The 22,384-nt window shown below is 39.8% G+C and overlaps 2 protein-coding genes across 7 annotated transcripts in view; one reads left to right on the plus strand and one right to left on the minus strand.

The window, feature by feature from the left end:
* RMI1 (RecQ mediated genome instability 1) overlaps positions 1-4,549 on the minus strand; it is a 53,233-nt gene extending 48,684 nt beyond the window's left edge. For 2 of the 3 annotated variants that reach the window (XM_077474856.1, XM_077474855.1), the window contains exon 1: positions 4,455-4,549. The gene's annotated coding sequence lies outside the window, so the exon portion shown is untranslated. The remainder of the gene's footprint in view (positions 1-4,454) is intronic. The other variant, XM_077474857.1, reaches the window with a different exon arrangement.
* Positions 4,550-4,898: 349 nt separating this feature from the next.
* On the plus strand, positions 4,899-18,632 carry HNRNPK (heterogeneous nuclear ribonucleoprotein K). Of its 4 annotated transcripts, none has more exons than XM_077474858.1 (15): positions 4,899-5,060; positions 11,366-11,450; positions 11,616-11,713; positions 11,848-11,904; positions 12,806-12,849; positions 13,667-13,739; positions 13,832-13,945; positions 14,086-14,214; positions 14,292-14,602; positions 14,722-14,755; positions 15,192-15,207; positions 15,339-15,403; positions 15,484-15,653; positions 16,318-16,397; positions 17,937-18,632. In XM_077474858.1, the coding sequence occupies exons 2-14, from the start codon at positions 11,402-11,404 to the stop codon at positions 16,355-16,357; spliced, it is 1,200 nt and encodes a 399-aa protein (XP_077330984.1). In that variant the 5' UTR covers positions 4,899-5,060; positions 11,366-11,401; the 3' UTR covers positions 16,358-16,397; positions 17,937-18,632. The 4 variants fall into 4 exon arrangements, with proteins under 4 accessions (XP_077330984.1, XP_077330988.1, XP_077330985.1 ...); XM_077474862.1 differs by lacking the exon at positions 17,937-18,632 and adding an exon at positions 17,023-17,163; XM_077474859.1 differs by lacking the exon at positions 4,899-5,060 and adding an exon at positions 5,643-5,771.
* The last annotated feature ends 3,752 nt before the right edge of the window (positions 18,633-22,384 follow it).

A 22,384-nucleotide genomic window follows, 5' to 3' on the forward strand; every position in this document is an offset into this window, starting at 1 on the left:
AGGGACATGGATCTGTGTGTGTCAACACACAGATCCACGTCCTGTCAGGTGAGAGGAGACCAATCCGTGTGTTCCCATTATAGAGGAACACCGATCGGTCTCCTCCCCTTGCGAGTCCCTTCCCCCTACAGTTAGACTCACTCCCTAGGACACACAGTTAACCCTTTGATCCCCCCCAGTGTTAACCCCTTCCCTGAGAGTCACAGTTATACAGTAATCAATGCATTTTATAGCAGATCGCTGTATTAATGTCACTGGTCCCAAAATATGTAGATGAATACATATAGGTCTAAACTGAGGAAAAAATAATTTAAAAAAATTGGGATATTTATTATAGCAAAAAGTAATAAATAGTATTTTATTTCACAATTGTTGTTTTTGTTTGTTTATAGCACAAAAAATAAAAAACGCAGAGCCGATCAAATACCACCAAAAGAAAGCTCTATTTGTGGGGGAAAAAATAATCAAAATTAAATTGGGTACAACGTCGCATGACCACACAATTGTCATTCAAAGTGTGACAGCGCTGAAATCTGAAAACTGGCCTGGGCAGGAAGGGGGTGAAAATGCCCGGTATGCAAGTGGTTAAGCACTACCATTAAAGCCTATGGGGCCAAAACAAATCTGCCCGGAAAAAGCGCACACACTTTTTTCGAGTCTCACACCACACAATGCTCAGGTGTGAATTAGCCCACTAAGCCTAAAAGGATTCTTTAACTTAACGCTGCCCCTTGGGAGTCATGCAACAAAACAATCATGTATAAATATGGGGTTTACTCTCTTACCCAACACTTAAGAGCAGAATTGATTGCATTAACCCTGTATTTCCTCTGACACCATTTTGCATGAAAAAATTGTCATTCCCTGTCTGATCCTAGTTGTATGATATGAACAGCAGGGGGGAATTTGCTAAAACTGGAGCAGCTGTGCATGTTAACCAATCAACTTCTATTGTCAGTTTGTTCAATCAAGCTTTGGGGGTAGGTTCATGGTAGCCTGCAGGCTAGTGTCAGTATCGGCTCCGGTGGGGAGTGGTGCAATACACATTTGTAACTTTATTTGAAGCGTCATATAGAGACATTTACATCTCTGCACAGTAGGGCGGTGAGTTTCAGTGTCACGTGGTGCCATTCGCTGTACTGTGGAAAAATACAGACATGCTACTTTTGTCCACACTGTACATTACACCAGCGTCATGACAAATAATCACGTCAAAATTGCGGTAAAATGGCAGTAGTGTGAAAGGGGCCTTAAAAAAAAAAAAAAAAAAATCGGAGAAAAATGTTTGTGTTTATCCCTTGTGATCACACCGGAGGAACTATCGGGATTGGCTCTCGAAAGCTGTGTACGATCAGATTATGGTACGATCGATTTGAAAGCAGTATTTGTTGCACGATTTTCTGATTGTGCTTAAGGCTAGGTTCACACCTATGAGGGTTGCGGTTAATGCGTATTCCTGGTGGGTTTTGTGTTTCTTGGCACACGTTTTTTAATGCTTGGTACACATGATGAGATTATTAAACAAATGATGATCTGTTTCTTTTGTTTTGTTTTTTGCATGCTAGTATCATACCAAAGAGGTTACTGAAATTCTCATACGACAGAATAAAAATTTGGACGTGATGTAATGTATTTTCAAATGACAACTGTACCGATTAACCACTTTCAGACCAGACCACTTTTTGCGATTCGGCACAGCTTCGCTTTAACTGACAATTGCGCGGTCATGCGAAGTGGCTCCCAAACAAAATTGACATACTTTTTTCCCACAAATAGAGCTTTCTTTTGGTGGTATTTGATCACCCCTGCGGTTTTTATTTTTTGCCCTATAAACAAACAGTGACAATTTTGAAAAAAAAACGCATTATTTTTTACTATTTGCTATAATAAATATTCCCCAAAAATATATAAAAAAAAAAAATTTTCTCACTTTAGGCCGATACGTATTCTTCAATATATTTTTGGGGAAAAAAAAAAAAGTCGCAATAAGCGATTATTGATTGGTTTGCGCAAAATTTATAGCGTTTACAAAATAGGGGATCGTTTTATGGCATTTTTATTAATTTTTTTTTTTTACTAGTAATGACGGCTATCAGCGATTTTTATTGTGACTGCGACATTATGGCAGACACATCAGACATTTTTGGGACCATTGTCATTTATACAGCAATCAGTGCTATACAAATGCACTGATTCCTGTGTAAATGACACTGGCAGTGAAGGGGTTAACCAGGGGGTGGCAGTGTAGGGGTTAAGTGTGTCCATGGGACGTGTTGCTAACTGTGGGAGGCTGGGCTATGGCTTTCTTAGTGAACACTGATCTCTGCTCCAATCACATGGAGCAGAGATCAGTGTCACTTATTGCTAGGCAGAACGGGAAGATGCTGTTTACATCGGCATCTCCCCAATCAGCCGCCCCGTGAGACGATCGCGGGTATCCCCGCGGCGATCGAGTCCGCGGGACCCATGACCAGACTCACAGGGGTCCCGACCGGTGCACACGCGATGGCAGGGCGGCAAATACAAACGGACGTACCTGTACGCCAGTTTGCCTGCCCGTGCCATTCTGCCGACGTACATCGTCGTGCGCCGGTCGGGAAGTGGTTAAACAAAAATTGTACAGGAAAAAATTGTCAGTCCCTTCGGATAATAATCAGAGGAAACGTGATCGGCTCTCGAAAAGCTGTGTACAATCAGATTATTGTACGATCGCTTCGGAAGTAGTATTTATCATACAATTTTGTGATTCTGTGTACGGGGCTTAGACCCCTTTCACACTGAGGCGGTTTTCGGGAGTTTCAGCACTAGAAATAGCCTATAAACGCCTGAAAACCGCCTCCCATTCATTTCAGTGTGTCTTTTCACACTGGGGTGATGCGCTTGCTCAGTGTGAAAGGTGTCTAAAGGCTAGGTTCACACCTATGAGGGTTGCGGTTGATGCATATTACTGTAAAATATATACAAGTACCCCACGCAACCAAATTTGTGAAAAGGATTAGCAGCTAACACAACAGATAAATTTGTTCCTCAATGTTCACTAATATTTATGGACTTTTAGTTTATAACTTTTACATATTTTATTTGATGTATGGTATTGTGGTTCTAATATATATCCTTCCGTCACATTTCACAATGTGTGTAGTTCAAATGTGGTAGCAACATCATGCTATATAGATTTTCGTTGGTTTTTGTTTCAATATTTATATATATGCACGATTTGGTTATGCAAATCTGGTGAATTTTAGCGCTACACTATATGCACTTTCTTCGATGCATATTACTGCCAAGTTTTGGAAGGTGTTCTCATGTAGGAGAACCAAGCACAAGCACTGCATTTTTGAGGAGTTTCCATCAAAGTCTATAGAACCACAAACACAACCAGCTGCGGGCAAAGAAGTCCCTGAACCTTTCCATAAAATGCAGCAGTTAAAAACACATCGATGTGACCGTAACTCATAGGAAACCAGGTTATGTGGACTGTAATGCGTTTCCACACAACGCATAGATGTGAACAGAACTCATGGGAAACCAGGTTACATGGACTGTAGTACGTTTCCACACAACGCATAGATGTGAACGGAACTCATGGGAAACCAGGTTACGTGGACTGTAGTGCGTTTCCACACAACGCATAGATGTGAATGTAACTCATAGGAAAAGAGGTTACGTGGACTGTAGTGCGTTTCCACACAACGCATAGATGTGAATGTAACTCATGGAAAACCAGGTTACGTGGACTGTAGTACATTTCCACAGAACGCATAGACGTGCATGTAACTCATGGGAAACCAGGTTACGTGGACTGTAGTATGTTTCCACAAAACGCATAGATGTGAACGGAACTCATGGGAAACCAGGTTACGTGGACTGTAGTACGTTTCCACACAACGCATAGATGCGAACGGAACTCATGGGAAACCAGGATAGGTGGACTGTAGTACGTTTCCACACAACACATAGATGTGAACAGAACTCATGGGAAACCAGGTTCTGTGGACTGTAATGTGTTTCCATGCAACGCATAGATGTGAACGTAACTCATAGGAAAAGAGGTTACGTGGCCTGTAGTATGTTTCCACAACACAAATGTGAACCATGCCTAAGTGCTTTCCGTTGGCATTTGTGGCACACTGGGACAAAAGATGGTGTTGTACCGGGGGACCTTTAGTGACTATGTCCACCACTACTTCATATAGGGATGAAATTATCCTATCCCGCCCTGGGACAGCCTGAGAACTGGGATTTACCTCAGACTCAATGTTTGCTGTTACTACTGGGAATCATACACACGTGACTACTAGCAGCGCCTGTACGCACACATGCCTGTCTGTAGACAGCCGGGTGGCATTACAAAACGACAGGGCACTTTCCGTTTATTTAAACGAGAGAAAGGGGGCCCGTATGAGACTCGGTGTAAGGGGTATCCCCGCACCCGGCTCCCGCGCTACACTCACCCGCTGGCTCACACGAGGCGCCAACAGCCAGTCGGCACACGCTGATTGGTGAAAGAGCGCCTGGAGCGCGAGGCCAAGCCACGTTCACCGCGAGATTTCCACCCTCCCCCGCCCCACTACGATCCCTTCTATTGTCCTAGCAACGGACTCGTTTTCCCCCACGGGCTAAACAACAACAGGCGCGCGGTGTACGCCATAACCGAATAAAATATATACCTCGCTTACTCTGTACAAATAATTCGTACTTTAGACTCCCTCACGCATATTTCCAACGCCCATAGAAAACCCTCCCCCACATGTTCTTTTATCACGCGTCTGGGAAGCGGTGTTACGTAAAATCTTTTCATTTCCTCCACCTCGCTAAACATTTCCATTCAACCAAGCTTGAACCACACGGCTGACGGCTCCCTTTCGACGGTGTGGGCGTGGTTATCGTTGATTGGCTTTGCGCGAGGCCAATTGGCCGCCGCCTTTTACCGTCTAGCCAATCAGGGCCGGCGAGGGGAAGCGTGTGCATATTAGCTCTGTAGGTTGCGCCCTTGTGTGGTTTCATCTTGTTCTTTGGCCGCGTTGGTGGAGTGAGCTCAGAAGCGGCGGAGTAGCGAGGTGAGTAACGCGAAGGGGTAGCGGCGGCCCTCTGTGCCCGGTATGTGGGGTGGAAATATTAGAGGGCCTTTGCTTTAGTATAGGAAGGTTGGCTGAGGTTTGTTTTTTATTTTATTTCGGCGTGCGTCACGGCTTCGCTGTTCCCCGAGGCGGCCTTTTGTCTGAGGAGAGCTGTGCGGCGGCGGCCTATTCCGAGGCGACTTGCTGTGAGGTAACACGCGGCTTACCGAGCACTCTTTTCCGTCACTACAGCGAAATAAGTGATATTCCAGCACCATGACTCGGCTAATATGGTAGAGGGCACGTATTAGTCAGGGGACGGGCCTGGTTTTATTACACATTGGGTTGGCGTGTGCAGTATATGAGGGTGTGAGCGGTTGTACACGAGCCGGATGTTTGGCGGGCTTAGTGTGCGCCTTGCCGCCATGCTGTCTATCCGTCTTCTCTCACATAGTCACAAAATGGCTGGTGGCGGAAGCTTGCGGCAGAGGGGCGGGGCCTGTGTGGCCGGTGTCCTGGAGCTTGTAGAGCCCAGACAAAGGAGGATTGGGGAATCGTGACTAGAAACCTGCGCAGCCTGCTGCTTCTTCTCCTATTGTGTGAAGACACATCCTCCCATCGACATACAGCGCCCGGCTCCTCTCTACGCTCATCACCCGGCCGCACGACGTTCATCTCCACATCACAAGCGCGTATTGTGCTGTACGTTCGGTGTGTATATTTACTCGGGGTAAAGGCAGGCGCCATGGGTCTCTGCTCGGCTTTTATATACTATTTGGCCATTTACAGGTCTCTGATTCGATTTGCCTTCAACTATGTAGTGCAAGGGCCTGCCTGATTGCGAATAGATTGATAGAATTTAGGTTTTGCCACCTATTATCTGTGATTTGGTTCTTCTAAAGGAAAACTATGTAATGTATGGCCTTAGATTTCTATGTGTATGCAATCAGGCAGGCCCTTGTACTAAGTTGGAGGTAAATTTAAGGCTGGCCATAATACAAGTTTCCTTTAGGTAAGACCTATTAGACGATTTTGGTAATTCTAAACGAAAATTATATAATGCATAGCCAGTCTTATATTTACCATCATTATATAATTTTCATTTAGAATTACCAAAATCATCTAATACTACTTCAGTAAAGGAAACATGTATTGTCAGCCTAAAGCCCCATATACACTGAGATTTTGTGCTGATTTATTTCCTTCAGATTTACCAAAACCATATAATATGAGATCAAACCTTAGGAGTTTCAATGTGTAGGCAATCAGTCAGACCCTTGCACTACATGGTTTTGGTAAATCTGAAGACAAATCAGCAGAAAATCTGATAGTGTGTATGGGGCTTTAGCTTTACTTCTAAAGATGTAGTGCAAGGGCCTGCCTGATTGCATACAGGTTGAAAGCGTTTAGGTTTTACCACCTGTTGTCAGTTTTAGTCATTCTAAAGGAAAAATTGTACAATGTATTGGCAGCTTTAGATTTAACTATGTAGTACAATGGCCTACCTGATCACATAAAGTGTTAGAATTACCGAAACCATCTAATGAGGTCAAACCTAAACGCTTTGTGTCTCCGGTCAGGCAGGCCCTTGTACTAAATTGAAGGTAAATTTAATTCTATCCATGCATTATATCATTTTCATTTAGAATAGACAACACCATCTGATGAGGGCAAACCTGAAGGAAAATTGTATAATGTATGGTCAGCCTTACATTTACCGTCAACTATGTAGTGCAAGGGCCTGACTGCAAATAGGTTGATAATGTTTAGGTTTTACCACCTATTATGTGAGATTTGGTCCTGCTAAAGGAAAATTTTATAATTTATGGCCAGCCTTAGATTTCTATGTGTATGCGATCAGGCAGGCCTTTGTACTAAATTGAAGGTAAATTTAATTCTGGCCACGTATTAAAGTGGTTGTAAACCCTTACAAACGACTTTGACCTACAGGTTTAAGAGATATTTGCCAAAAGACAGGCCACATGCGCTGTAGACAGCAGCGCGCAGGCGCACTGAGCGCGCCACTGTTAACGGCGTTATGCCGCACATAGAGGCTCCCATGTGCGGGAGTGACGTCATCGCAGTTCCGTCGAATGACAGCGCCAGAGCAGTGAGACCCACCAAGAAGATGGAGGCTCTGTACACAAGGGGAAAGCTGTGACTTTGCTGGCTCCTGTGTCAGTTAAGTGGCACATAATGGACTACTATGCGATGCATAGTAGTCCATTGTGCTTTACCTTTGCAGGGAATCAAAGAGGAAGTAAACCCATCAGGGTTTACTTCCTCTTTAAATAATTTTCATATAGAATTATCAAAAACCATATGAGGGCAAACCTGAAGGAAAATTGTATAATGTATGGTCAGTGTTGGATTTAATGTCAACTATGTAGTACAAGGGCCTGCCTGATTGCTTACACATAGATGGGTTTTATTAATCCTAAAGGAAAATTGCATAATGTATGGCCAGCCTTAGGCTGGTCATACAATTTTTTTCCGAATCAATCTAACAAAGTCAAACACTTTCTTTTGTGTATGCAGTCAGGCCCGGTCCTTGTATGACATGGTTAAAGTGGTTGTAAAACCCTTACAAACCACTTTTTACTACAAGTAAGCCTATACTAAGGTTTACCTGTAGCTACCCTGGCTATCTCCTAAACCTACACGGTTTAGGAGATATCCCCTGTATCAGAATGTGCCAATGTCATCGGCACATGTACACTGAAGCGATGGTAAGTTTGTGCTGTTGCTTCACCTAGTGTGCCATAACCGGTGGCGCATGTGTGGGATTGGCGTTTTGTGTGGCTCAGGCCAGTCACAGCGCTGGAGCCAGTGAAACCAGGAAGTTGCCAGTGGTGTACAGAGACTGCTACGGGGGCATTGATCTAAAGTGAGTATTTCATAATTTGCTAGTATGAGCTTTTTCTTGCAGGTTTTTTATAATGTGGGTTTACAACCACTTTAAAGGTAAATACCCTATACAATTTTCTTCAATTTCTTCTAGTTTTACCTTCAACTATGTAATACAAGGCCCTGCTTAATTGCGTACACATATAAAGTGTTTATGGTTTTGGTAAACATAAGAGAGATTGAATAAGAAAATTGTATAATCTTTAGTTACCAAAACCCATCTAATGAGGTCACACCTAAACACTTTTTGTGTGTATGCAGTCAGGCCCTTGTACTACATAGTTGAAGGTAAATCTAAAGGAAATTGAATTAAAAAAAATTGTATAGTGTATGGCCAGGCTTGGGTTTACCCCCAACGATGTAGTGTAAGGGCCTGCCTGGTTGCTTACAATTTGAATGCATTTGGGTTTGACCTATTATATAGTTTAACCACTTGCCAACCAGCGCATGCCGATGCACGTCGACAGAATGGCACGGGCAGGCAAATGGGCGTACATATACGTCCCTTTAAATTTGCCGCCCTGCCACCGGGAGCGCGCTGGTCGGGACCCGCGATCGTCTCATGGAGCGGCCGAATGAAGAAATACCGCTGTAAACAGCATTTCTCCATTCTGCCTAGCAACTAGTGACGCTGATCTCTGCTCCATGTGATTGGAGCAGAGATTAGTGTTCACTAAATGAAAGCCCAACCCCCCCACAGTTAGTAACACACCCCTAGGAACACTTAACCCCTACACTGCCACCCACTGGTTAACCCTTTCACTGCCAGTGTCATTTACACAGGAATCACTGCATTTATATAGCAGTGATTACTGTATAAATGACAATGGTCCCAAAAATGTCCGATGGGCCCCCCACAACGTCGCAGTCGCAATAAAAATCGCTGATCGCCGCCATTACTAGTAAAAAAAATTAATAAAAATGCTATAAAACTATCCCTATTTTGTAAACGCTATAACTTTTGCGCAAACCAATCGCTTATTGTGATTTTTTTTTTTTACCAAAAATATGTAGAAGAATACGTATCGGCCTAAACTGAGGGAAAAAAATGTTTTTTTATATATTTTTGGGGGATATTTATTATAACAAAAAGTAAAAAATAATGCGTTTTTTTTTAAAAATGTCGCTCTATTTTTGTTTATAGCGCAAAAAATAAAAACCGCAGGGGTGATCAAATACCACCAAAAAAAGCTCTTTGTGGGGGAAAAGGACGTCAATTTTGTTTGGGTGCCACGTCGCATGACCGCGCAATTGTCCGTTAAAGCGACGCAGTGCCGAATCACAGAAAGTGGTCTGGTCTTTGACCAGCAAAATGGTCCGGTCTGAAAGTGGTTAAGACAGGTCTCCAACTGGTGGCCCTCCAGCCTTGCAATGCCTCATGGGACTTGTAAAGAGCAAGACTCCCAAAGGCAATGGCATGATGGGACTTGTAGTTTTGCAACATCTGGAGGGCCACCAGTTTGAGACCCCTGGTGTAAGACAATTCTCTTGTACACTTTTCCTTTAAATTTGCCAAAACTATATGATAAAAGGTCAAACCCAAATGCATGCAAATTGTAAGCAATTGGGCAGGCATTTGTACTACATAGTTTTAATGTATGGCCAGCCTTAGATTTAGCTTAAAACAATTCTCTTGTACAATTTCCCTTCATTTTACCTTTGGTAAATCTAAATGCAGGCCCTTTTACTACATGGCCAAAGTCATAATGAGGTCAAACCCAAAGACAATTGTTTAATGTATGGCTAGCCTTGGATTTACCTTCACCTGTGTAGTGCAAGGGCCTATCTGACTGCATATGAAGTGAAAGGGTTTAATTTAGACCTTATTATATTTTTGGTAAATCTAAAGGAAAATGGTACTGTGTATGGCTAGACTAAAGCTGACCATACATTATACAATTTTCTTTTTCAGTTTCCTTTACCCCTTGTTCACATTGATGCAGTTTGACTGCCATTGATGCAATTTGACATGTGTTTTCAATTGAAATCGCACAATTTCATTCCCACAGTCGGTGTGAACCAGGGCTCTGTTTGTCCAAATATGTGGTGCAAGGGCCTGCCCAACTTGCTTACAAATTTATCGAAGCCATTTAATAGGTCAAACAAAATGTTTTCAATTTGTATGTGTGGCCTTAAATTTGCCTTCAACTGTGGAGTACAATGGCCTGCCCTATTTACAAGTTTAATGCTTTTGGGTTTGACCTCATTATATGGTTTTGGTGAATCTGAAGGTAAATAAATCTCTCCAGCCATTCATTAAACCATTTTCTTATACGGTTTTGGTACATCTAAAAAAACGAATGCTTTTGGGTTTGACCTCATATTGTTCAATTTGTAAGTAATTGGGCAGGCCCTTGTATTTTAAGTTCCATGCGCACTGATGCTTAAACGTAAATTTTTGGGAGTTAGGAGTAAACTGAACATTTATTTTAATGGCCCATAAACTCACCTCTGTGTCCATGGATGTTTATGGGCTGGCCCTAAAATCACGTTCAGGAGGCTGGTTTTATGACCACAAAAACTCAAACGTGGCTCTCCAGTGTTTAATGTTTGCTGCCATTGGAGAGAATTCTTTATTGCAAAAAACAAAACGTTAACTCACTGCAAAGCTAATGGCATTTTTATAATGTCTTCACGTCCAGTGTGCGTGGGGCTTTATAGTTTAATGTATGGCCAGCCTTAGATTTACCTTTACTTATGTAGCACAAGGGCCTGCCTGATTGCTAACAATTTGAAAGTGTTTAGGTTTGACCTTGTATGTGTTTTTTTTTGTGTAAAACTAAAGGAAAATTGTACATGGGAATCCAATGTGTAGCCAGCTTGAGTGCAGAAAGCAACTGTTCATAAGGGAGTTTTATTGTCTGTGAAGGCTCACTCATCTAGCTTGTGGTATGATGCTAGTAGTTTATGTTCAACTGGATATGATTTGTAATGTTAAAACCTTTTTTCCCCTAACCTTCCAAGTAGCATCTTTAAATTCATTGTCTGGAACATTCTGCACCACTTATCACATGGGAGTTGCCATTGAATTTGTCAAGGTGGCTGTTGATTGTCCAACAACATAATAGGAGTAAAGGGTTATTTCGCTTTTTAATTTTCTTTTTAGAAGCCAGATAATGTAAAGCAACTATTACTATAGCACAGTTGGGGTGGGTTTTTCCTTCTGTACTGGTTTTTCTGATTGGACCCTGAACCTGTAATCAGACTTGCAGATTAGAGGGTTTAATGGAGATTGATTCTCATAGGTTAGCAATCCCTTGTACTGTCATCTAGAAGTCCCACCCACCATATTATAACCTTGCCGAGGAAGCTGCTTGCTTGTAGTGTGGGTTTGAACTATACAGCGTGTCTGTCAAAGTAGATGGCAACCATGATCTCTTATGAATTGCACCTTACAGATTGCTGCCACCACTATAAAAGTTTATTGAAGGAAAATGGAGACAGAGCAGGAAGAGGTTGAATTCACAAACACAGAGACCAACGGTAAGGTTTATTTTTGTTATAAATTAACATTTTTTTATTTTTAATGTTTTGTATTGCAGAATTTGGCTATTTTTCTCTAGTTCATATTTTAATTCTCAAACCCTAATTTCGTAACACTTATTCTTAATGTGTAGTGTTCTAAAAAAAAAAAAATTCTTCCTTCAGGTAAACGTCCAGCTGAAGACATGGAAGAGGAGCAGGCTTTCAAGAGATCTAGAAACACAGATATGATGGTTGAACTACGTATACTGCTGCAGAGCAAAGTATGTTTGCAATTTGTAAATGCACATAAATTTTGCAGTTACACATCTGTGACTATATAGATGAAAGTTTATTGGATTTCATTTGTTTTCATGGACTTTGTATTTAACTGTTTTTTTATTTTTTTTCTCCTCAGAATGCAGGGGCAGTAATTGGTAAAGGAGGAAAAAACATTAAAGCGCTTCGGACAGACGTGAGTGTTTTTAACATACCTTGATTTGTTGAATGTATTTATAGTTTTCACAATTTGCAGACCAGGTTCATCATAGGAACATCTTTTAGAATGTACTAGCTTTTAGCACGATAAACTTAGACTATTTAGGAAGCTTTTGTATCAGAACTTGTATAGGTTTGTATTTATTTGCCATGTAAGAGCATTTTTATACTTTGCTTAGGTTTTAGCTATTAAGTTTAAAGTTTTTCAGTAGGTTGACTTATGTGATTAGACACGTGACCAATCTTTCTATATTGTTACCATGCAGCTGCAGAACTTCTAGTAACCCTTGGACGGAGCTATTTTCTTACACTAGTTTTCAGCTTGCATGCTTCAAGTGTAATGTTTGTAAAAATATCAAGCACGTTTTTCTGATGTTAATTACATAAATGTGACAATGTTCTCCTTTTTGGAGAGTTCAGAACCCCTCGTCTGAAGATTGATAGAATGTGTCTACACTCATGAGCCAGCCTGCTTTAGTTAGACTAGACATATGATGCACCTACTGTAGAATTTAAATGCCTTTTTTTAAAGTGCTGTCACAGTAGATAAGTTCTACATTTATTGTATTACAGTATGCCTTAGTACCTTTAAAGTTTAATTGAGAACTGACTCTAGTTTGTATTAAATTAAAATGTATTGCTTTTCCCCCCTTTTCCCTCTCCTTGTTTTTTTTGGCCACATCTCCGTTGCCCATGTACTGGATCGTCTTGCCCCTGCGTTGCCCATCATGGCGGCCCATCTACCCCTGAACGCCCATGTGAAAACCCTGGTTGGCTATGCCCAAAAATGTGCTCGTTGCCCAACGGGCACTTTTCCTGACATCTTCTGAATGCCCATGCCCAATGCCAACATCCACGATCGCCAATGACCAATGCAGTACAATGCCAGTGTTTCAGTCCCAGACAGCAGTGGCCCCGAGCGGTATGTCCCAACAGTTTATGCCTCACTGCCTGATTAGAAAGAGAAATGTATTATAACCTGCCTTTTTTAATATGATTAGTTTTCCCCTACATAGTGTTTTATTTTCTGTCTTCTTTTTCCCATTGAATTTTTTATTTTTTTCCCTCCTCCCCTCTCTTCTTCCCTCACTGATCTTCTACGTAAGTTATGGTCTATGGATCCACTAATTTTGATAGTAAAGGGGAATAAGCTTAGCTTCAAAATGGGTTTTTTTTTTTTTTTTTTTTTCTACATGTAGCTGTTTTCTAAGTGGTTTCTGTCTTCGTGGCCCACCTGACTCCTTCAGCATTGCCTGTTTCATTTTTCTTTTCTAATGAAGTGCTAACTCTTAATCACTCTTCACTTCACTTTTTATGTTGCTTTTTGTGTTTTTTTTTTTTTTTTTTTTTTTTTTAATTCTCTTCAAAGCCCATTAGTATTTCAAGTTTTAAGTGATTTCATCCATATAATGTCCACCAATTGCATTTTCCAACTTTTCCCTGAAATCCGCAATTTTCATTTTAAATAGTAAGGGTTTTCTTAAAAATAGTGGTGACGGGGAATCTGATCGTTTCACTTGTTTCCAGTTCTGTGCCTCCTTTTTGCCCGCTTAATCTAAGTCCTTCCAGAGTCCCCTTGCCTTACCAGCATCTAAATATTTTACTACCCAGTTGCATTGAAATTAGAAGAAAAAAAAACACATGCATGTGTACGTTCGTTGAAGAAAAGCTATTTGATATTTTCTTTCTTGGGTGTTTTTAACATTTTATTTTTGTCCCTTTTCTGTCATGTTGCGTAGTATACTGAGTATAAGTGCAGACATTGAGACAATTGGGGAAATATTGAAGAAAATCATTCCTACATTAGAAGAGGTATTTTTTTACCCACTTGTTTTTTAGTTTTTTTTAAACACCTGTACCATTTAATTTTTAATTATATAAAAATGTTTTGTTCTCTTTTGCAGTACCAGCACTACAAAGGAAATGATTTTGACTGTGAGTTGAGGCTCTTGATCCATCAGTCTTTGGCAGGAGGCATTATTGGTGTTAAAGGTGCAAAGATCAAGGAACTTAGAGAGGTGCGTGTCTATAATTCAGCTGTACTGTACTTGGTGGCTTACTGGCAAATGCAGTTTTTTATGAAATCTCCATATATAAAATGTTAATGAACACAGGCAGTTTAGTTGGTGCAGTCTTTAAACCATTGCTTATTTTACAGAATACACAGACTACAATTAAGCTTTTCCAGGAGTGTTGCCCTCATTCTACAGATCGAGTTGTGCTTATTGGAGGAAAACCTGATAGAGTGGTTGAATGCATCAAAGTCATCCTTGATCTTATATCTGAGGCAAGTTTAAGTTGTAAAGTGGATTTTATATACTTTTATTTTATTATATGTACTCATGAATTATGTCTCGTCTGCAGTCACCTATTAAAGGCCGGGCTCAACCATATGATCCTAACTTCTATGATGAGACTTACGATTATGGTGGTTTTACAATGATGTTTGACGACAGACGGGGCCGACCCATGGGTTTTCCTATGCATGCAAGAGGTGGTGGATTTGATCGGATGCCTCCCGGACCCGGTGGCCGCCCCATGCCTCAGTCGAGACGAGACTATGATGATATGAGCCCTAGGCGAGGACCCCTCCCACCACCTCCAGGTCGTGGTGGTAGAGGTGGCAGTAGGGCACGTAATCTTCCTCTTCCTCCACCCCCACCACCAAGAGGAGGGTAAGTACAGTTTTGTTTTTCAATGTTCAATTTTGTAAAGATATAAAATAAGTATACAGATGCCCGTAAACTGAACAGTTATGGTTTTAGCCATTGTCTTATGAGTTATTTATTTTTAGGGACCGTAGAGGGAGACCTGATTATGATGGAATGGTAAGGAATTTTATTTATTGTTTTTAAGCTTACATTTTGTTTTGGACAGTAAATGCAGAATCTCTTGGAATAATATATATAACAGAATGCTATTAGAGTGCAGGGCAACGCCTCAATTCATACCTATAATTTTGCATTTAAAAAAAATAATGCGTAGCAAAATTGTACTAGTAAAGTACAACTTTAGCAAACCAGTTACGTCGTATGCCCACTGATGAACAAAATGTTCACATGTACCCCATTTTCAGACCCTCTCTGCATTCTGTTCAATATTGAACAAATACTTTCAGAGCTTAAAAATGACTACCATAAAGATTTCTCTAAAATATTTTGCATTTTGTTTGTTGAGTGCAAAGGCATTTTGACCATTTGTCACCTGGGCAAAACTTACTTTTTTTTTTTTTTTTTTTCTTCCCCCAATTTATCTCAACTGCAGGGTGGCTCAGGATATGGTGAGTAGTCCTTTTCTATATATTTTTTTTATATATATAATTTTACGAATTGGAGGGGGGGTACAGGCTTCTCTGGTACTGTAAATACAAAAACATGTGCACACTCAGCATATATTATTTTTCACATGCAGGCCGTGGATCATATGGTGATATAGGTGGACCCGTCATAACAACACAAGTCACAATTCCAAAAGATGTAAGTTTGTTTTTGTTAAAATATATCCAGTTTATTTATATAACTTGTGGCTCACGTGTAATTTCACTCCTGTGCTTTAGTTGGCAGGGTCAATTATTGGAAAAGGAGGGCAAAGGATTAAACAGATTCGTCACGAATCCGGTGCATCTATCAAAATTGATGAACCATTGGAAGGATCAGATGATCGTATAATTACCATCATAGGCACACAAGACCAGATACAAAATGCACAATACTTGCTTCAGAACAGGTGAGTACTCGCATGCTGGGTTTTGCATGTTTTTGTTTACTAAACCTTAAATTTTACAGTCTGTATGTAGTCTTTACTGCCTTAACTTTTTTCCCTTTTTTTTTTTTTATTTAATTTTCCTTCTCTGGTATATACTAATTTTTATAATGCTGTCAAACTAATTTTGCTCCACAAAATTAACAGCTCTACTTTTCTGTCGTGAAACGACTGCAAAAGATTTGTTAAATCAAGATTTTATGAATGTGCCTGTAGATTAATTTTAAATCTAGAAGAAATCAGTGGAAGTTGGTTTAGTTCTGTGTGGAAGACTAGTGATTTTGTTGTTTTTAGATAACGGCAATGACAACAAATCACGGTCTGCCATATGGCACAGACCATGCCTCTACAGGACATGTTACAATGGGTTTTGATTTGATGTCATGCAGCGTTTCACAGCTTTCTCCTATTTACTAACCACTTGTTTTTCTGTTTTATATACAATAGCATGTTTCAGTGTATTTTGTTTTTAATCCCTTTTTTTTTTTTTTTTGGAAATGATACTAACTCTTAATAATCCTACTTAACTGCATTCTAGTTTTTTTTTATATATAATTTTATTTCTCCTAAGCTTTGTGTAAGATAATGCTTTTACAGGTTCTAATGCAAGGTTTTCTTTTTTTTATAGTGTGAAGCAGTATTCTGAAGATTATGCTTATGGGTTTTGACTTCTAAACATTTGAGAGGCACATGCTCAAGGGTTCTAATGTAAGATTCTCTTTTTTTATAGTGTGAAGCAGTATTCTGGCAAGTTTTTCTAAGACTAGTGAAGAATGAAGGAATCCTGCATCTATTTTTTTTTTTCTTTATCTGTGCTTCTGATTTAAAAAAAAAAAAAATTTAGCCAACATTCCTCTGCTTCATAGGTGTATTACAATTGAGGCATAGACAGACTGGTGTTTGATATGTTATGGCCTAGAACTGAAACATAAGATGTGTTTTGGATTTTATTTTATTTTTTATTAGTAGCTGGAAAAATCTGTAAGTGAGGCTTCTTTAAGCCATTTTCATGATCTAACAGTGTTTTGGAGATTGTTTTTAACTGATGGATTTACCTAATCTGTATTTATGTTGAGACCTGCCAGTTATCAGTATCCCACCCAAGTATTGGTGGAGAAACCCATTTTGTAAAAAAAAAAAAAAAATATTTTTAAATAAATTTTAGTGAACTTTGGGTTTGTTTTTTCCTATTTGCCTTCATGTTCTATAGATAAAAATTTGTAGACTTTTGACCTTTAACATGGCTTCACTAGTTAATAAAAAGATCACTTGTTTCCTGCAGCATTAGCCATAGATTCTCCAGGGCTGAACATATTTTTTTTTTCTTTTACAGGGTTAATATATGGCTCTAGCACAGACATTGCTTCAGAAGAAGAAGTGATCAGAGAGCAGTGTTGAAATTTAGCTCTTTGCACTTGAGTTTGGTTGTTTTCCAGTAATTTCTATTCTCACAATAAAACTGTTTTTTTTTTAATGAGGTTGTGTGTTTCTGAACTTTAATTCTCAAATCTAGATCAGATTTTAGATTCTCTAATTTTTAATATAGATTACTCCCCCCAAATATTTGAATATAATTGCTTATTCTGTATTGGAGTGATTTGAGGGTTATACTGCAATTGTACATAGAGCGTTCTTTAATTTGGCACTAAAACACATGGCTGTATTGTGAGACCTTAATGTTTGATTTCCCCATTCCCCACCCCCTATTTAGATTTGAAAAATTAAATGGCCTTGTGGGGTTTGTCAAGTGCAACATATGCTTAACTTCATCACTGCCTGGTTACCTTTTCTTTTGAGTTTAGATTGCCTGTCTTACCACAGAATAACTAGATTGCCTAGATCAGTGATGGCAAACCTCGGCAACCCAGATGTTTGGGAACTAAAATTCCCATGATGCTCATGCGCTCTGCAGTCTAGTTGAGCCTCATGGGAAATGTTCCAACACATCTGGGATGCCAAGGTGTTCCTCCCAATTTAGTAATGTTGCAGTTAACAGTGTAGCATTTGGTAGTGGACAACCTTATTTTTAGGCAGTTACTGCATGTTCTAGGGTCACTAACATAACGGTTTTAACAAGATTATATTTTGGAGACTTTTTTTCTTGGTTTTTGTTCTCCAGGAGTTTAACTGTATTTTGGTTACCTTCCACAACTTGGTAGTCCTGTTTATTTCCTGATTTGGGCTCAGCCATGTGCTTTGTTAATAATTTTATGTATATCCAGAACAAAATATGAATTTCTTTTTCAGGCTTAAGTGGATTCCAAAATATTTTGTTTAGAGCAGCTACAATGAAAAACATGGAATGCTTTCCTCCTCTTTTCGTTGCTTATGGATTACAAACCAAGATCTGGATCTCTGGATGCATTTGTTAAAATTAACCAGAAGCGCTAAGAATCCACAATCTGCGGAGAATACCCCAACTCCAAGAGAATTGTACAGAATTAGTAGAGCTGAATGAATATAACTGCTTTATGTTAAAGATAATTATATTTTTTTTGTTATGTTCCAAGTTTAGTTATGACATGGAGAATGAAGCTCAGCTTAAGCTGTCCTGTGCAGATCTTAATGGGATACCTATTGATCTTTTAAAAAGCAACTAAAGTTAAATTTTTTATTTTTTTTGTATATTTCTTCCAACTTTTTTTTTCTTAATTTAGAATCTTGTGTTTTGTGGGTTTTCCCCCCTCCTGAAATGTCTGTTGCAATTGGGATTTTGTGTTCACTGTAACAATGTGCCGACTGTACACATTGCTGTTTTTATCACTTTTACATTGGTATGTTGTAACTGAAATTGGTCACTTGTGTTAGTGTATTGAGATGACCAGCTGTGCTCTCAGTTTTTATCAATATTAAAAGTTTAAAGGATTTTTTTATTCCTTTAGATGTAGCCAAGTGAGCAGTGAAACATTTGTTTTATTTGACTAAACAGAAATTAAATTTAAACTAGCTGTTGTCTCTTGCCTTCTGTCCAATATGAAAATATCACATTAGCCAGTGCTGTAGATCTTTTAATGGGTAATTAAAGTGTGGTTTTAGTATAATCTTGAGTGCTCAAACAGTCAAAATTTTTTTCCAAGTTGAGTTTAAAAAATAGAGTTGTAGCACTTGCATCAATCTCACTGCCTCTTAAACACATTACCAATGTATCGCTTAAAAGGAAGAAACACAACTAGCTACTGAGTAGCAATATGTGCCGAGGCTCAAACTTTTTTTTTTTTTTTTTTTTTGTTTCAAATGAAAATGGCACATGGCCAAAAAGATAGATGGTTATCTATCATCATAACAAGGTTTTGGTAATGCAGCAAAGGTTTGTCTGAGCACTACATCTAGGCACACTTTGACTTGCATTTAAGTCTTTTTTTTTTTTTTTTTTTTTTAACATGTGAAAAAACAAAAATATTTTAAATACGTGCACCACAGAACATCTTGGACATTTTAACAATTTTGTCACACGGCCACGAAATGGTAATCAGGAGCAATGAGTACTTTATTATTATTAAGCAACTTCACTCGAATACCCCCTTGGCTGCTCTAAAGTAGCACAGTGATGGAATTAAACTTGCCATCCGCCCCTAATTGTTCAGACACACATCTGTTTGATGCCCAGTTTTCTAGGGACATGGGGGGGAGAAATGGTTTGTAAAAAGCTAAATAACACTTCCCTGGGCCTATGCAACAAATCTGTTACCTTGCTGATGCTTCTTAAAGTGGAAGTAAAGACTAAATCTAGATTAACAATGTTGCTTCCCCCAATCCATGCCCATGCTTCATATGGTTTCTAAATGTTTACCTTTTAGTGTACAGTAGAGGACAGACATTCTGCATAGAACAAATTAAAAATGTGTACAGTAACATTTTTATGGATACATAATCCACTTGCATGATCTCTAAGCCCTGTCAGCAAGCAGATTCTGTGGCAGATGAGTGTGCTAAAATTTGTAGGTGCCATTGTGGCTCTGGGTTCAGAAACACCCCCCCCCCATAGCTGCAGCTTGGTAAGAACATGCCTGTGCCAAAATTGTTTCATTGAACTTTTTAATAACCGTGTGGGGTATGCACCTTTAACATCAATTGGCTTTGCCTTTTACTTTTTGAGTGCAGTGTTTTTTTTCTAAGACGTTGACGTGTATAGGAATCTAAACTATTTACCACAATTCGTAAATTCAGTGTAAGCTAAAGAATACTTTTTTTTTTAATGTTAAACTGAAAACTAAAGCCCTTTCTGGTTTAATATTGACTGATTAAAGTATAAGTTTACCGTTTAGAACCTGTTCCGCCCATTTTTAAAGGTTAAGTTCACTCTTACAGAAAATCTGTGATCTTGCACTGGATTCTCTTCCCCCCCCCATTTTCTCCCCGCTGACCTCTTGAGTCCTGTGATCTCCTGCTGTGACACTTCATAGCAGAATGTCTCCTACACGTACCTTTACAAGGTATGTTTAGCATATTAATCTAATTGGTTGGTGCCAAGCAATCAACTCGCATAGCTTGTCAGTGGGGATTTCAAATCCCCAAACTGTTAAATCAGCTATATGATGTGGGTCCTGTGTAAGTTCACCTTATATTTTCATGAAATTGGTGAACTTGTACTTTAAAGTGTACCATGTTCCAGCACTGCCTTGTTGTGATACCAGGTGGGGGGTGCTCTTCCATCACCTGCAGTCAGAATAAAAAAAAATTGGGGCTCTGCCCACGCAACCATGTCATTCATTCAGGGTTCCATGTGTGAACAATACATGAACATACTGTCAGCTTCCAGGGAAACCGGCTTGTAGCTCTCAATGAACTGCAAGGGTGCTGGTGTGCTCTTGTAGTCCATGCTTTTGGCCATTCGGTATCTGCTTCTATTGGAGGGTATGGCACAGGAGCCAGAGCTTGGATCATGTGAGTGGATTTTTTATATATCCATAAACTTTTTTTGGGATTACAGTACACATCTAAATTGTGTTCAATGCAGAAGCTGTCTGTCCTCTATTGTACAATAAAGAAAAGGTAAGCCAGATGCAACATTGTTAATCTATGGGCAGCCTCTCTACACATTCAGGCATTGCACCCATGTTCTTCTGTTTGTAGGTGAATTGACTAAGACCCCTTTCACATGTGTGCTTTTAGTGCCTCTGTGCTTGCAGGATGGTAAAAAAAAGTTCTGCAAGCAGCATCTTGGAGTGGTGTATACACTGCCCTGAAAACGCCCTGCACCTTGAAATGAATGGACAGCAATGCAACATGGATGCTTTTAAACCCTTTGGCTGTTAGCCGGGTGGGTTAAAAGCACTGGCACCATCCCAGTGTGAAAGTAACCTTTAGACTGCAATGTGAAAGATGCACAATTATTTTTTTTAATCAAGGTTAACTTGGCCTTTAAAGATCTATCTTAAAATCAAGACACCTGTCAAGGGGGGCCCCTAATGTAGCTACTTACTAGTTTGACTGTAGGTTCAACTTTGAAAATATTTTACACTATCACCTTCACATTATACTGCCATCTACCGTAAGAGTAGACCATGGCAAGCAACAAAAATCTATGCTAAGCCTAGGTTAATGCCTCCTGGTAGCATGTTTTTGCTAGTGTCTTTAAAGTCTGCTGTTAAAATGAATCTTCTTAATTGTACATTACAGGACACAAGCATTCTTAGACCATGAGTTCTATGCCACTACCTTTTTAGTGCCAGTGGCGAGCTTTGTAGGACTGCCTCTTGTGTATCCATATAACCCCAGCCTCTCCATGTGGCTCCAGATTTATTTTGTGCTAATAGTTAATGGGCCAATTTTCTCTCCATTTCTGTTATGGTCAGAAAGGTCTTGCCTTATGGCTCATTAGTTTCTGGCTAGTTTAACATTGCGGTACGTTTTTGGAACTGGACCATGCAACAGTTGGACTGGCCTGTAATGTTTCTTTCACGCTCTGGGTCCTGCATTCATTGCCAATTCTTGGATATGGAACAATGAGGGAGTTAGCGGCAGGGTGGTCCAGGTCCAGTCCTATGGCATCCAGACCCTGAAGACTTATTTGGGGGCATGCCCACCATGGTGGGTGAAATCTGCACCGTACAAGGAAGGATGATGTTCCTCTTGTACCTTTGCACAACGGTTCCTGGCTATACAAGTCTTGTCAAGTTATTGGTTGGATTTATAATACCATTACATTATGCCCCTTTCTACAAAACACTGCTGTACTAAGCACACAAGCAGTTTTGAAGGTACATGTTCTGGGTTAATATACAATTTACTCTTGTATGTAACATTCTAGATTATACCCTTTTCTCAATTTGGCAGTCTATTCTTTTACCCTATTCCTTTAAGGTTCTCTCTGGCTATGGCCATAGTGCCTATAAGGCTCTTAACTGCACACTTCTGCCAATGACCAAGCTGATTGCTGTCTCACCTGTTGCTCGATATCACAGTGATGCAGCCAAAAGAGCTCAGTTAGCACCTGGATTATTGTAATTCTTACTGGACATGTTCACACACACACACCCCCCCCCCATATTCATTCTACAAGTATTTTACAGAGCAATGGTGGATTGGGAGCAGGAGCACATTGAACAAATGTCGAGAATTATTCTGCAGACCCCGAGGAAACTCCCAGGTTGATAGCAGAACCCATTGGTTCGGGCTTCATTACAGATGCACATGTGGCTTGTCTGACTAAAGCAGAATATGTATGTTGTGTGAATAGGAACAGAATACACACA

This window comes from Lithobates pipiens, unplaced genomic scaffold (genome assembly GCF_037356315.1).
Source record: "Lithobates pipiens isolate NorthernLeopardFrog02 unplaced genomic scaffold, aLitPip1_a1.2 Scaffold_13, whole genome shotgun sequence".
Taxonomy (NCBI): domain Eukaryota; kingdom Metazoa; phylum Chordata; class Amphibia; order Anura; family Ranidae; genus Lithobates; species Lithobates pipiens.

What these genes read in the sequence shown, in the direction of transcription:
- HNRNPK (XM_077474858.1), top strand. Translation starts at nt 11,402, where the DNA reads ATGGAGACAGAGCAGGAAGAGGTTGAATTCACAAACACAGAGACCAAC. An exon ending in CACAAACACAGAGACCAACG is followed by an intron (nt 11,451 to 11,615) that starts GTAAGGTTTATT and finishes TTCTTCCTTCAG; the next exon opens with GTAAACGTCCAGCTGAAGAC. An exon ending in GTATACTGCTGCAGAGCAAA is followed by an intron (nt 11,714 to 11,847) that starts GTATGTTTGCAA and finishes TTTTCTCCTCAG; the next exon opens with AATGCAGGGGCAGTAATTGG.